Below are 16,524 nucleotides of genomic sequence, written 5' to 3'. Positions count from 1 at the left end.
CATTGTGATTCTGTCGCAGAATGTCCTTGCTCTTAGGAGATAAACGAAGGATTCACAGGTAAAATGTCGTGTCACAATTTACTTCCAAATTATCCAAGAAAAAAGTGTGAGTGGTACATATGTGTACATAAAGTATCTAAACATGTTCACTGATGAATCTAGGAAAAGAATACAAATGTGTTCACTGCACTACTTTCACCTTTGCTGCAGGATTGAATTTTTTTATAATAAAAAGCAATCACTGAAAGTCTTCTTTCTGCTTAAGTTTGAAATGTAGAATGATAAAAAATTTTTTAATGAAAAATAAACAATTTAACTTACAGCTAAGAGTTGTCTTATAAGCATGTCTGAGGCTTTCTCGGAAATGTTGCCAACAAAAACAGTAGTAGTAGGACCACAATTTTCATCATTTTCTTTAGCCTTTAAGCCTGGATGATCCTTTCTTGCACCCAAATGCTTTCCAACCATAGACACAGTGGGTACTAAGACCTAAGGTGAAGAAACGAAATAAAAATTGATTCAGCAATTAAATTTCCTATCCCAATTAACATTAGGCTAAAAACATCAGGATTAAATAAATACATATAACACATTATTTATGCTTGTATACTTCCAAAACTCCTAAAGTGCATAGCACATTTCATTAATGCAAACTTATTTGTGACAAGTAAACCTCTACTACTAGATTACCTTTCTTCTTAAAAAAGAAAAATAACCAAGAAAACTTTATGTTTAAGACATAATTTTTATTTTTATTTTTATTTTCTGAAATGGAATCTCGCTCTATCGCCCAAGATGGAGTGCAGTGGCTAATAGCTCACTGCAACCTCCGCCTCCTGGGTTCAAGGGACTCTCATGCCTTGGCCTCCCAAGTAGCTGGGATTACAGACGTGTGCCACCACGCCTAGATAATTTTTTGTATTTTTAGTAGAGACAGGGTTTCACCATGTTGGTGAGGATGGTCTTGAACTCCTGGTCTCAGGCGATCCTTGCCTATGTCTTAAACATTTAAAATTTATGCCTTAGACCAAGTGCAGTGGCTCATGCCTATAATCCCAGAACTTTGGGAGGTCAAGGCAGACGGATCACCTGGGGTCAGTCTGACCAACAAGGTGAAATCCCGTCTCTACTAAAAATACAAAAAAGTAGCCGGGCGTGGTGGCGCACACGTGTAAGCGCAGCTACTCGGGAGGCTGAGGCAGGAGAATCGCTGAACCCAGGAGGCAGCGATTGTAGTGAGCCATGCCACCATCGCACTCCAGCCTAGGCAACAAGAGAGAAACTCCGCCCCACTGGCCCACCGCCCAACAAAACAAGACAGAACATTTAAAATTATCAAATATATCCAGAAGTTGTTTTCTTTTTTTTTTTTTGAGATGGAGTCTCGCTCTGTCGCCCAGGCTGGGGTGCAGTGGCCAGATCTCAGCTCACTGCAAGCTCCGCCTCCTGGGTTCACGCCATTCTCCTGCCTCAGCCTCCCAAGTAGCTGGGACTATAGGCACCCGCCACCTCGCCCGGCTAGTTTTTTGTATTTTTTAGTAGAGACGGGGTTTCACCAGGTTAGCCAGGATGGTCTCGATCTCCTGACCTTGTGATCCGCCCGTCTTGGCCTCCCAAAGTGCTGGGATTACAGGCTTGAGCCACCGCGCCCGGCCCCCAGAAGTTGTTTTCATAATTTTACTCTCAGTACTAATATAAAAGCAAATTTCAATTATCCATGCTAATCCTCTAGCAGAATATTCAAATACTCCACAGCACTCTCCCCTATATTTTGCCTTTTATCAGTTATTTATGCTATCTTATTTTCCCTTCATGACGTTCAACTTTCCCGGGGAAGAAACACATCTTTGTACTTGACACTGAATTCAGCAAGCACCCTCAGGAGGCACTGAATGAACAGTCGTGAAATGGGAGAGCTGCTCTACTCCTAAATTCTAGCTTTCTCTAGCCTGAAATACAAGGAGGAAGAGTACATGCCTGAGGCTTTCAAACATGGCCTAACTCTTGGTGTCCAATGCAAGAAAAGCTGAACTCCCCTTTGGCTGCAGAACCACATCTTCTTAGTGGTTGGCCTCACAGCAGATTCTCATTTGCTCACGTAGTTCCTCTCCCCCTTTTACCAAGAATAACACTCCTCACCCCTTTTCAAAACCCAGATATTAAAAGACACTGAAAATAGAGACCTACCCTCCCTTGTAGAATTCCAAATAAAAGTTAAGAGAGTTATTATTTATTCATGTGCTACAGTACAGCAGCATTCTTAACAAAGATGCTTGTAGTGCTCAGAAGATTTGATGAATGTGGAGAATTAAGGTTCTCCACATTCAATTAAGGTTCAAGAAGAAAATAATGAATGAGAGCATTTCAGCAGAAGAAAGGTTTTAGTAAAGTCTTACAAAGCTTGAATATACCACACTAGAGGACAGAGAAAACTAAGATAAAAATCGCCTGGAAAGGGCGAAAAATTAGGAAGCTAGGAGGAAACGTGTAAAAGGTACTCCACACAAATTTCATTTCAAAATTTTAATTTTTACAAGCATCATTCCTATGTTCTTTTAAGAGATCAAACATGTCACATCCTTCTCCCATCTCCCAGGACCAAGATGAGAAAGCAATGAAGAGCCAAAGCCCTAAATCTGTAATAACAAGTATATGAAGAGTCTAGAGAGTAACAGGAAAATCACAGAATTATCTACTTAGGGAGCACACTGCAGGTGCAACTGCATATATGCACACCTAAGTGAAAATGATACTTATTCAAATAAATGATATGCTATACAGGGGTGCTCTCATTCTGTCCTTGTTATTCTTTTAAATACTCATAATGTAAGTTTATCACACTGTTTAGCTTAAAAGCACTAGCACTACCATAACTCATGACTCTTCCTTTGAGTTATACTTACAGTTGGAGCAGGAGCCATAATGCTCATTGGTACAGGAATCATTGGGGTCCCTAAGAAAATAAAAACCACACTGATTTTATATGACTGCATTCTCTATCAACAACATGCCACACAATTAAGTATCCTTACTCATAATTAACATAAGTGGAAATACAGGACAAATGAAAATGAAATACTGATAAATACTACCTTATTTTCAAAAGGAATGTGCTATCAGGTTGGTCCACACAAACTTACAAAAAAAGACTATTCTGAAAACAAAACGGCCACCTCAATATGCTTTTGACTTAAAGAGCATAAAATTCTGGATAGTTATCCATTCGGGTTCATATGGTTCAGTGATCCTCAAAAGCAACCAATACAGACTGACTTACAGGTGAACAATAATATTAAAGAATCCTTTAAAAGTAAAAACAGCCAGGCGCGGTGGCTCACGCCTGTAATCCCAACTCTTAGGAAGGCATAAGCGGGAGGATAGATTAAGCCCAGGAGATCGAGACCTGCCTGGGCAATATAGTGAGACCCCATTTTCCACAAAAAGGAAAAAAAAAAAAGACCAAAAAAAAAGTAAGACACGTGGTACAACATGGTGATACAGTCAGTAACGGTGTACTATATTCTTGAAAATAACCAAGAAAAAATCTACACTTAAAACCTAGAGTGTTCTCACAACAGCAGAAAAAATAAGTATGTAAATACCCCATGTGTTAATTAGCTCAATTCAGTCATTCCACAACATATACATTATTTCAAGACGTTGCGCACGATAAACATAAAATTTTCTCAAATAAATAAAGTAAAAACAAATCCTTTGAAAGTTATTTTAAGCATCAAATGAAGAATTTATGTGGAAATCTAAGGAGAATCTTGTTATTCCTGGTTCTTTAACAGAAAACAAAAATCATGGGCTGGGCGCAGTGGCTCACGCCTGTAATCCCAGCACTTTGGGAGGCAAAGATGAGTAAATCGCCTGAGGTCAGGCGTTTAAGACTAGCCTGACCAACATGGTGAAGCCCCATTTCTACTAAAAATACAAAAATTAGCGAGGCATACTGGTGCGTGCCTGTAATCCCAGCTACTTGGGAGGCTGAGGCAGGAAAATTGCTTGAACCTGGGAGGCAGAGGTTGCAGTGAGCCGAGATCACGCCATTGCACTCCAGCCTGGGGGACAAGTGCAAGACTGTGTCCCCCCCAAAAAAAATAATAAATAAAATCATGCTTGTAGTTATAGCTACTCTGGAAATTGAGGCACAAGGATCCCTGAGCCCAGGAGTTCAAGGCTGCAGTGTGCTGTCATCGTGCCTGTGTATAACCACTGCACTCCAGCCTAGGAAACATAGCAGAACTCTAATTCTTTATTAAAAAAAAAAAGGCAAAGAGTGGCGGGACATGGTAGCTCACACCCATAATCCAAACACTTTGGGAGGCCAAGACAGGCAGATCACTTGAGCCAACATGGCAAAACCCCATCGCTACAGAAAATACAAACATTAGCCGAGCATGGTGGCATACACTCATAACCCCAGTTACTAGGGAGATTGAGTCAGGAGAATCACTTGAACCCAGGAGGCGGAGGCTGCAGTGAGCCGTAATGGCGCCACTTGCACTCCAGCGACAGAGTGAGACTCTCTCAAAAAAAGCCAAAAAAAAAAAAAAAAAAAATTTCAAAAATTTGAAATCTTTTCTATAAACCCAATCTACTGGTAAGGAAATTAAAGCACAGATTCTCCATAACCACCCTTTTTGATTCTAAACAAGTGATTAAGCTTCCTGCCACCCCCCACCTCCCCACAAGACAGGGTCTTTCTTCCCTATGTTGTCCAGGTTGATCTTGAACTTCTGGGTTCAAGAGATCCTCCTGCCTCAGCCTCCCAAAGTGATGGGATTACAGGTATGAGCCACCATGCCCAGCCTGTAACTTCTAGAACACTTGGGCTTTGCATCATGGTTATAGTAAGGCCCATCGAAAAACGGATCTGAGTCAGGCATGGTGGCACACATCTATAGTCTCAGCTACTCAGGAGGCTGAGGCAGGAGGATCAGCTGAGCCCAGGAGATAGAGGCCGCATTAAGTTACAGTTGTGCCACTGTACTCCCAGCCTGGGAGACAAAGAGAGATCCTGTCTCAAAAAAATTAATAAATTAAAAATTAAAATCCAGATCTGCATTATGAGCCTATAAATGTATGAAGAAAATCAGGATATACGGACCAAAGAGAAAACTGATGCCCAAATGAAAGTTGTTCAAAACACTTTCCTTCTATAACTATTAATCTGTTTGATGGCTGATAACTATTCAGTTTTCTGCAACATTCTCTCAATTTTCTCAACAGAATTTCCTTTCAGCAAAATTTCTTTCTTTTAAGGAAAAAATTTTGTTCAAAGGGCCAGCCAGAGCCTTCCAGCAGAATTTCACCTATTTATGGTCCATTATAAAACAACTAAGTTACTACTTAAAATCAGTAATTGTTACATGGAATAAAGTAGTAGTATAAACTTTCACATTACTCCTCTGGCAGCAGATGATAACAAATACATATCCATGATTATCTAGAAGCACAGCTTAAAGCAGCTCCACTACAAGCATGTCTAAAATAACTTATGAAAGTACTGCATTCTGTTCCGTAATACACATGCATAAACAGTTGTTCTGATTTTTTTCCCTTTTTGAGACAAAGTGTCACTCTTGCTGCCCAGGATGGAGTGCAGTGGCATGATCTCGGCTCACTGCAACCTCGGCTTCCCAGATTCAAGTGATTCTCCTGCCTCAGCCTCCTGGGTAGCTGGGATTACAGGCCTGAGCCACCACACCTGGCTAATTTTTTGTATTTTTAGCATTTCCTCATGTTGGCCAGACTGGTCTCGAACTCCTGACCTCAGGTGATCTACCCACCTTGGCCTCCCAAAGTGCTGAGGTTACAGGTGTGAGCCACTGTGCCAGGCCTGATTTTTTTAAATTATGATTTCCCCCCAATTCTTGAAATGTTAAATAATATTCCACAGAAATTCCCATATTTATCTTGTGGCTTTTCAGACCCAAGGGTAGAAGGCTCCCAAAGCTGAGCCTATGGTAGTAAATTCAAAATTTTACAATGAGTAGTTGAATCCAAAATAGAGACAAGGTCAGATGCAGTGGCTCACATCTGTAATTCCAGAACTTTGGAAGGCTGAGGTGGGGGTATACCTTGAGCCCAGAAGTTCAAGACCAGCCTGGATAAGATGGTGAGACCCCCATCTTTATAAAATTTTTTTAAAAAATTTTTAATTAACAGAATATGGTGACACAAGCCTGTGGTCCCAGCTACTCAGGAGGGCTGAGATGGGAGTCCAGGAGGTCAAGGCTGCAGTGAGCCATGATCACGCCACTGTACTCCAGTCTGGCAACACAAAGTGAGGCCTCAAAACACACACATACACACACGTGCACACACACAAAATAAAGACAAATGTGCTGTTTATACAACCCCCGTAACATACATGCTATGAATTAACAACCCATCATGAGTCAGCCAACTGCAATGATCTTAAGTCAAAAGAAAAATTTCTTATAAAGCAAAGATACTCGTTTTTTCAAAGATGAGGTCTCACTCTTCGGACTTGAACTCCTGGGCTCAGGCCATCCTCCCACCTCAGTCTCCTGAGTAGCCAGGACAACAGACACACACAACCACACCCAACATAAGCAATGTTAACTATGTACTTTAGGATAATGGTTCTCAAAGGTGGATTCTCCGTGCTTAAATAAGTGCCAAAAATTACCTGTGAACTTGTTAAAAATTAAGATTCCTGAGCCCCAATTTCTGAGGATTTGATTCAGGGGGTTGCAGCAGGGTCTGAACATGTTTTTTTAAACTCCATAAATCTTTACTTATATTGACTTATAATATACACTTTAAAGTATCTGGAAAAATAGGCCCGGTGCGGTGGCTCAAGCCTGTAATCCCAGCACTTTGGGAGGCCGAGACGGGTGGATCACGAGGTCAGGAGATCGAGACCATCCTGGCTAACACGCTGAAACCCCGTCTCTACTAAAACATACAAAAAACTAGCCGGGAGAGGTGGTGGTGCCTGTAGTCCCAGCTACTCGGGAGGCTGAGGCAGGAGAATGGCGTAAACCCGGGAGGCGGAGCTTGCAGTGAGCTGAGATCCAGCCACTGCACTCCAGCATGGGCGACAGAGCGAAGACTCCGTCTCAAAAAAAAATAAAATAAAATAAAGTATCTGGAAAAATAAAGAAAAAACTAATAACCTTATTGCTTCCCTTTTTAGTAAGGGGATAGCAACAGCAGTTATGGGGGTATATGAGGAAAATTTTTCACTGTATTACTTTCCGTATTTTTTTGTTTGTTTTTGAACAATGTGTATGTAGTACCCATTTTTTTAAATATAGAATTTTTAGGCCGGACATAGTGGCTCACACCTGTAATTCCAGCACTTTGGGAGGCAGAGGCAGGCGGATCATTTGAGGCCAGGAGTTCGAGACCAGCCTGGCCAACATAGCGAAACCCTGTCTCTACTAAAAATATAAAACTTAGCCAGGCATGGTGGCAGGCATGTGTAACCCCAGCTACTCGGGAGGCTGAGGCAGAGAACTGCTTGAGCCTAGGAGGTGGAGGTTGCAGTGAGCTGAGATCGTGCCACTGCAATCCAGCCAGGGTGACAGAGCAAGACTCTATCTCAAAAAAAAAAAAAAAGAATTTTTAAAAAACTTTCCAGATGACGAAAAAAAAAAAACTTTGTAGATGAGTTTGATCCTCAGTCAGATATAAAAGTTACTGCTATAGGAAAAAGAGACATCCACATTTCCCAAACGATGCTGAGCGGCATCTCCACTAACAGTCACATATCTAACATTTTCCTGAAGTTAATATCACAAAGACAAAAGTACAAGTTTAACGACAAAAAACAGTATCAATAAACTTACCTGGAGGTACAGGTGGAGGAAATCCTGGAAACTGCGGGGGTGGGATCCCTGGTGGGAGTGCTGGGATTCCCATGGGAGGGCGATTCAAATGAGGGGGGAAAGACATTCTTACTGCAGCAGTCTAAAGAAAAAAGGACATGACAAATCATTTTATTTGAAAACTTCACAATTTTATATGCCTTCTTTGCTGACTTTCATTTTTAGAGTATCTGCAAAATTCTGAACTTTTCTTACCCAAAGAAGTTGGCAAAGACCCTCTTTTCTGCCTGTTCATTGAGAATTCTTACAACTTAAATTTTTTCTAAAATAAGTTTCCAAAATGTACATGATCCAAGTTCAGGATAGACTCCTACAATCATGTAGGAATACATATAAAGGAAAAAAAAAATTTTCAGGTTCAGTTAATATCCAAAAATTAAATACCAAACATAAACCAATCTTTTTAGACCAAACTGAGAATCCAGATGGGTATCTAATAGTTTTTTAAGTGTTCTGATACATTCTTTCTTTGTTTTTTTTGTTTTTTTGAGACGGACTCTCACTCTGTGGACAGGTTAGAGTACAGTGGCACAATCTCCGCTCATTGCAACCTCTGCCTCCCAGGTTCAAGCAATTTTCCTGCCTGAGCCTCCTGAGTAGCTGGAACTATAGGACTGTACCACCACACCCAGCTAATTTTTCTATTTTCAGTAAAGACGGGGTTTCACCATGTTCGCCAGGATGGTCTCCATCTCTTGACTTCAAGGGATCCGCCCTCCTCGGCCTCCCAAAGTGCCGGGAGCCACCAATGCCTAGCTTTTTTTTTTTTTTTTGAGACGGAGTCTTGCTCTGTCGCCAGGCTGGAGTGCAATGGCGCGATCTGGGGTCACTGCAACCTCCGCCTCCCGAGTTCAAGCAATTCTCCTGCCTCAGCTTCCTGAGTAGCTGGGATTACAAGTGCGCACCACCACGCCCGGCTAATTTTTGTATTTTTAGTAGAGACAGGGTTTCACCATGTTGGCCAAGATGGTCTCAATCTCCTGACCTCATGATCCGCCTGCTTCAGCCTTCCAAAATGCTGGGATTACAGGCCTGAGCCACCGCACTCGGCCCATTTTTCTTGTATCTATCAGAATCCTAAAAACTAAAGGTACCAAGTTATACAGTATTTGTTGCTTCAATGCTGGCCACTTCCTAAGAGGCAAATGTGCTCATAAACTATACATCTCAGTAGGGGCAAATACACTCCTGACTTCCAGTCATATAGTAACCATTCAAATATAAAGAGAACATACAATTTTTGACAAGAGGAAAAAAAAGGTCAATAGTTTTTTTAAAAAACTTAAAAGTAAACCTTGCAACCATTCTTGAATCAAAACTGAAGAATCAGAAGCTGGTATTTCATTTTTTAAAGTTTAAGAACAGGCTGGTTGCAGTGGCTCAGGCCTGTAATCCCAGCACTTGGTGAGGTCAAAGAGGATGCATCACCTGAGGTCAGGAGTTCAAGACCAGCCTCGCCAGCATGGTGAAACCCCATCTCTACTAAAAATACAAAAAAAAAAAAAAAAAAAGGCAGGGCATGGTGGTGTGCGCCTGTAATCCCAGCTACTCGGGAGACTGAGGCAAGACAATCACTTGTAATCCACTGCACTCCAGCCTGGGTGACAGAGCAAGACTCTGTCTCGGGGTGGGAAGAAAAAGAAAAAGAAAAAAGAAGAACATATTTAACTGTTTCACTTAGTTTGTCATGTTAAAGAAAACTGTCATTTTGTTAAATATTGGCATTTAATGTTAATATTTAAATATTAGCATTTTCAGTATTAAAAAAAATTTCCAGATCAGCCAAGCATGGTAGTGCGTACCTATAGTCCCAACTACTTGGGAGGCTGATGCAGGAGGATGGCTTGAGAGACAGAGCAAGACCCTGTCTCAAAAAAAAAATTTTTTTTTCACCTCCAACTTTATTTTCAGCAACACACTTTTTTTTTTTTTTTTTTTTTAAGAAACAGGGTTGGCCAGGCATGGTGGCTCACACCTGTAATCCCAACACTTTGGGAGGCCGACGCAGACAGATCACCTGAGGTTGGGAGTTTAGAACCAGTCTACCCAACGTGGAGAAACCCCATCTCCACTAAAAATACAAAATTAGCCGGGCATGGTGGGGCATGCCTGTAATCCCAGCTACACGTGAGGCTTAGGCAGGAAAATCGCTTGAACCAGGAAGGTGGACGTTGCAGTGAGCCAAGATCACGCCATTGCACCCCAGCCTAGGCAACAAGAGCGAACCTCCATCTCAAAAAAACAAAAAAACAAATACTTCTCTCTACTATTTTGTCTTTTATGTTTTACAGAAACATAAAAAGAGAAAACACAAAAAGTGTAAGTCTTCCACTTCCTTGTCCCCAATCCCAACAGTTTGGTTATCTACTGCTGTGCTCTTCTTAGTATCTCTCTACAAACTAATAATTTTTATTTTTCTACAACCAATCACATTACAAGAATTTCTCCCTCATTATAAATGCCATCTCTTCATGTCAGTTCACAAAAGTTTTATTCCAAGCTGGGGACGGTGGTTCACGTCTGCAATCCCAACACTTCAGGAGGCCAAAGCAGGTGGATCACTTGAGGTCAGAAGTTCTACACCAGCCTGGCCAACATGGTGAAACCCCATCTCTACTAAAAATACAAAAATTAGCCAAGTGTGGTGGCACATGCCTGTAATCCCAGCTACTCGGGAGGCTGAGGCAAGAGAATCACTTGAACCCGGGGTGCGGAGTTTGCAGTGAGCTGAGATCATGCCACTACACTCCAGCCTGGGCGACAGAGACTCTGTCTAAAAAAAATAAAAATAAAAATAAAGTCTTATTCCACTCTTTATAATGCAGTAAATTGGCCAGGCGTGGTGGCTCACGCGTATAATCCCAGCACTCTGGGAGGCCGAGGTGGGCGGATCACAAGGTCAAGTGATTGAGACCATTCTGGCCAACATGGTGAAACCCCATCTCTACTAAAAATACAAAAATTAGGAGAGCGGGTGGCTGCAGTAGTGAAAGGCTGGTGCTGCAGCTCTTTCCCTGCAGTCCAGCCGAGTAAGCATGCATCCCTGGCGCTTCCTTCTCTTCAGGCAGAGAGCTTGGGATGTGGTAATGCCAGCCAGACGTTTCAGAGCTATGGTCAGATCTACCGTACATTGTCAAAAGCACATCAGTGCCAAAGAACTGGTCATCTAATGTTGAAACCACTTAAGGAATTTGAAAATACAACATGCAGCACACTGACAGTATGTCAAAACTTGGATTTGTTCCTTCCTGATAATACAGCTGGAGGTTTGAGTAAGTCTCAGATTCTGTAAACGAACCAAAAAAAAAAAAAAAAAAAAAAATCAAATACAAGCATGGTCTCTCCATTAAATGCTGCTCATTGCCAAGACGAAAAGGCGCACCTTCCAACCATGAAATCCTTTGGTACTCAGAAGACAGTGACTCACAAACCAAATCTACTGGGTTCTAAATGGTTTACAAAGATATTAAAGAGGCATTTCTCATCTGTATTAATGGAAACATTTGTTCCAAAACAAGGCTTTCAACAATCAAGAGACCACTAAAAGCATCCAGGGCCAAGCAGCCATCCAGGACCAACATTCCAGTTCTGCCTGTGAATGAGGTAAAGCTGGGGTGGCTGTGGCTCATGTGCTTAGTGATCACTGCTCACGCTAAACCAGCATGCGCTGCACCCCAGCCTTACGGCCAACTTAAGAAACTGGCAGTCAACTAAGACTTCTCCATCAAGATCTTTGAAGCCTAATAAATATCCAATGACATTCAAAAGCTTAATTTTTAAGAATTAATATAAAAACAAAATATAGGCAATAAAAGATGAAAAAAATACAAAAATTAGCCAGGCATAGTGGCGCATGCCTGTAGTCCCAGCTACTTGGGAGGCTAAGGCAGGAGAATCGCTTGAACCCAGGAGGTGGAGGCTGCAGTGAGCTGAGATCAAGCCACTGCACTCCAGCCTGGCAACAGAGGAAGACTGTCTCAAAAATAATAAAATAATAACAATTCAGTAAATTATTATAATACGGACATATTTATTCAACCAACATTAACAGCTGGCTTGGCTCCACTTTCAGTTCTCACAAATAATGCTGAACATTCCTGGAGACAAAAGACATATAACTGTACGCATCTGTACAGGTAATTCTCTAATACAGGTCAGAACTATATGGATCTGATTAGCTGGGCTTGGTGGCAGGTGCCTGTAGTCCCAGCTACTTGGGAGGCTGAGGCAGGAGAATCGCTTGAACCTGGGAGGCAGAGGCTGCAGAGAGCCGAGATGGCACCATTGCACTCCAACCTGCGAAACAGAGCAGGACTCCATCTCAAAAAAAAAAAACAACTATTACGTATTCAAACTTTACCTGCAAAAGCATCCCTGAAAACTAGTATACAAATGTATATTCCCACACCAGAATATGGGTATGCCCTTTCCTCATAATTGTTAGATCAGTGTCAAAATTCTCATAATTTTTAAGTAAAATACACTCTTATTGCAATTTACATTTCCCTCATGACTAATGAAGTTCAGTATCTGTTTACCTGTTTACTAGACATTTCTTTAAAAACAGAAAAGCATGACCTACATCCTCACAGCTCTACTTCCTCAGAATTCCTTTCACTTAAATTGGGATATCATATTCAATAAAACTAAACTTGAACTTCAGAAAACACAATATACTTAAAATATTTAGAAAACTTCATAGATAAAAGAATTCCTAGGATGAATTTTTTTCTTAGATGGAGTCTTGCTCTGTCGCCCAGGCTGGAGTGCAGAGGCACCATCTGGCTCACTGCAACCTCCGCCTGTTGGGTTCAAGCGATTCTCCTGCCTCAGCCTAGCTGGGATTACAGGTGCACACCACCAGGTGCATGCCACCAAACTCAGTTAATTTTTGTATTTTTAGTAGAGATGTGGTTTCACTATGTTTGGCCAGGCTGGTCTCCAACTCCTGGCCTCAAGTGATCGGCCTCAGCCTTCCAAAGTGCTCAGATTACAGGCATAAACCACCTCGCCCAGCCCCTAGAAGGATTTAATATACTTGGCAAATGAGGTACTAGAAACTTTTTAAACATTAGGTAGGTTATGAGCACATATTAACAAAGGAAAAACACAAGATTGCAAGACTGCAAATGTGTTGAGTTTTAAAATAAACTTTCTGTAAAACTATTTGACCAAAACCAAACTGGGGGTTGTACCTCTTCTTAAAACAGGGCTACTGTCCTACTTACAGAAGCTCTTCTATTAACATTATAATAGCCTATCTCAGCGCTTTCTTAGGGTAGTTGGTTTTCATACCTGTTGAATAAACTGATTAATGAATAAATCAGTAAACAAACTCTGAGGACTTCAATAAACAAATTTATTATACTATCTCATGCCGCATACTATATCCTAGCAATGGCCCAGTGCCTAGCCTCACAACGATTACAAGACTGGGCCATGAATTCATCTTTAGAACCACTTTTCCTCCACTAGCATTAGATATAAATAATGCTTAATAAGCAAAACTCTCGGCCAGGGGCAGTGGCTCATGCCTGTAATCCCAGCACTTTGGGAGGCTGAGACAGGCAGATCACAAGGTCAGGAGATCGAGACCAACCTCGCCAACACGGCAAAACCCCATCTCTAACACAAGAAATTATCCGGACGTGGTAACGTGCACCTGTAGTCCCATCTACTCAGGAGCCTGAGGCAGGGGAATCACTTGAACCCGGGAGGCAGGGGTTGCAGTGAGCGAAGACTGCGCCACTGCACTCCACCTTGGCGACAGAGCCAAGTCTCAGCTAAAAAAAAAAAAAAATTAGCCGGTTGCAGTGGCTCACCCCTGTAATCCCAGCACTTTGGGAGGCCGAGGCAGACAGATCACTTGAGGTCAGGAGTTCAAGACCAGCCCGGCCAACATGGTGAAACCCCATCTCTACTAAAATACAAAAACTAGTGGGGTGTGGTGGCGGGTACCTGTAATCCCAGCTACTCAAGAGGCAAAGGCACTGCATTCCAGCCTGAGTGACAGAGTAAGATTCCGTCTAAAAAAACAAACAAACAAAAAAGTAAAACTCTATATTCCTGGTATTTTAAGTTATATTTTATGGTTTTTAAATGTGTAATTCATCCCACAGAGTTAACCAAATATATTTAATTTTTGTTTATGCCAATATACTCATTCCATTCACTTCAAATTTTTCCATAACATATTCCTCTTTATTTGGAGCTGCCAAAACTTGCTTGTTGATAGGTTAGACTTCAAAGGTGAAGGCAAAAATACCAGTTAACAGCTAATTTTAATGGATATTCCTTTAAGATAATTGGCCTCTCTGGGATGCGGTGGCTCACGCCTGTAATCCCAGCACTTTGGGAGGCCGAGGCCGGCCTGGCCAACATGGTGAAACCCCGTCTCTACCAAAAATACAAAATTTAGCCAGGCGTGGTGGCTTGCACCTGTAGTCCCAGCTACTCAGGAGGCTGAGGCAGGAGAATTGCTTAAACCTGGGAGGCGGAGGTTGCGGTGAGCTAAGACCGCACCACTGCACTCCAGCCTGGGCGACAGAGCGAGACTCCATTCCAAAAAAAAAAAAAAAAGTCTCTCATGGAAATTCAGAAAACATTTCTCATCTATGATAAATACTATGTCCCCTTTAAGCAGCCTAAAAGGAGATTACCAACTACTTATTTCAACACAGGTTTATATGTTTTGCCATGTGAAACTGACTGAGAACTAACTTTTATAATCATAAGCAAAGCTTATCTGTTGTTACCCATACATGATAAACAAAATAAATCATAATACATTGAAAGTTGGTATGTACTTTGCAGAAAAATAAATTAGGGAAGAGAGCTACAGAGTAGTTTATTTTAAATACAGTGATTAGGCCTCACCAAGAAGGTGAAGATTAGAACAAAGATTTAAAAGAGGCAAGAGGCAGGAAGTCCTACTCGTATCTGGGGGAAAGAGACTTCCAAGCAAAGGAAAAGACAAATACAAAGAGGCTGAAGCAGGAATGGTGTGTTTGAGGGAGGAACAGCAAGGCCAACAGTATGACTGGAGCAGAATAAATGAAGAAAATCAGAGATAAATAGTGTTACGTGTAGAGTGTAGGGCACACTGTAAACATTTTAGTTTTAACTCTGAACGACATGAAAATCATTTGAAGAGTTTTTTTTTTTTTTTTTTTTTTTTTTTTGAGATGGAGTCTCGCTCTGTCGCCCAGGCTGGAGTGCAGTGGCCGGATCTCAGCTCACTGCAAGCTCCGCCTCCTGGGTTTACGCCATTCTCCTGCCTCAGCCTCCAGTGTAGCTTGGACTACAGGCGCCCCCCACCTCACCCGGCTAGTTTTTCGTATTTTTAGTAGAGACGGGGTTTCACTGTGTTAGCCAGGATGGTCTCGATCTCCTGACCTCGTGATCCGCCCATCTCGGCCTCCCAAAGTGCTGGGATTACAGGCTTGAGCCACGGCGCCCGGCCTTGAAGAGTTATTGACTTGTCACATTTTAACATTATCACTGGCCACTGTGTTAAGCCTGGAAGGGAACAGGATAGAAGAAAGAGACTGGCACAATAATCCATATAAGAGATGGTAGCCTGGAGAGATGGTGGCCTGGAACAGGTGGTAGTGGTAAAAACGTTATCAAGTTGTTGGATCTTGGATATATTTTGAAGGCAGCCAATAGGATTTGCTGAGGGATTATATAGTATGTGGGATTTAAGAGAGAGAAATGCAGTTATCTTATGGTACTGAAATCATTTCTACAGTATTTTTTAAAATATTGAAAGTATCTCACTTTTAGAAGGTTCAAAGCACCTTTTCCTGCTAAGTATGAAACTTTATAGCTCATAATAATAACAACAGGAAACTGGGCCAGGTGCAATGGCTCATGCCCATAATCTCGGCACTTTAGGAAGCCAAGGCAGGCGGATCACTTGAGCTCAGGAGTTCAAGACCAGCCTGGGCAACATGGTGAAACCCATCTCTACCAAAAATACAAACAATTAGCCAGGTGTGGTAGCACGCACTATCCAGATACTCAGGAGGCTGAGTTGGGAGAATCGCTTGAGCCCGGGAGGTGGACGTTGCAATGAGCCGAGATCACACCACTGCACTCCAGCCTGGGCGACAGAGCAAGGCCTCCCAAAAATTAAATAAAATAACAGAAACCTATGATGGAAGTGTTTCCTATCTCTAGTGTGGCGGTGGTCACACAGGTATATGCATCTGTTGAAACTCACTGAAATTAAAACAGATGCATTTTATTGTGTGTAAATTTTATCTCAAGAAATTTGGTCCAAAAAGAAACCCTGAAGACTTACCTCTAGTACTCAACATATGCATGCACTCAGCTTTTCTTTTTTTCACTTTTTTCTCTTTAAATCTTTCAGACTATTCTTTTTTCTGCACTCTTAATACTGCAAGTATCCAAAATATAGTAAAATACCGCTAATAAGCATTCCCCTATTGCAGACTTACCCAGATAGAAACAAACTTATTTCTCCCAGGATAGATTTTAGACTAGCTCCATCAAAATACTATGTGCCAAATTTCTGAAATGCTAAGAATGAACTGAGATTCCTCTCAGCGAATATTCACATACAACTCACTCATTCATTCAATATTTACTTCCAGTTATGTATCGGGTCTGCAGGAATTATTCCTAGAAAAAAAAA

At 41.6% G+C, this 16,524-nt stretch overlaps 2 protein-coding genes across 5 annotated transcripts in view; both read right to left on the bottom strand.

The window, feature by feature from the left end:
* LOC104656358 (nucleophosmin-like) overlaps positions 1 to 16,524 on the bottom strand; it is a 560,652-nt gene that overhangs the window by 478,227 nt on the left and 65,901 nt on the right. The gene's annotated exons all lie outside the window — the stretch shown is intronic.
* RBM25 (RNA binding motif protein 25) overlaps positions 1 to 16,524 on the bottom strand; it is a 68,881-nt gene that overhangs the window by 48,241 nt on the left and 4,116 nt on the right. The window contains exons 2-4 of the mRNA XM_030931546.1: positions 7,827 to 7,947; positions 2,904 to 2,953; positions 322 to 489 (exon numbers count right to left, since the gene is read on the bottom strand). Coding sequence (XP_030787406.1) covers positions 322 to 489; positions 2,904 to 2,953; positions 7,827 to 7,932 — 324 coding nt within the window. The 5' untranslated portion in view covers positions 7,933 to 7,947. The remainder of the gene's footprint in view (positions 1 to 321; positions 490 to 2,903; positions 2,954 to 7,826; positions 7,948 to 16,524) is intronic.

This window comes from Rhinopithecus roxellana, chromosome 5, assembly GCF_007565055.1.
Source record: "Rhinopithecus roxellana isolate Shanxi Qingling chromosome 5, ASM756505v1, whole genome shotgun sequence".
Lineage (NCBI taxonomy): Eukaryota > Metazoa > Chordata > Mammalia > Primates > Cercopithecidae > Rhinopithecus > Rhinopithecus roxellana.
This window is presented reverse-complemented; position numbering and strand designations above follow the sequence as displayed.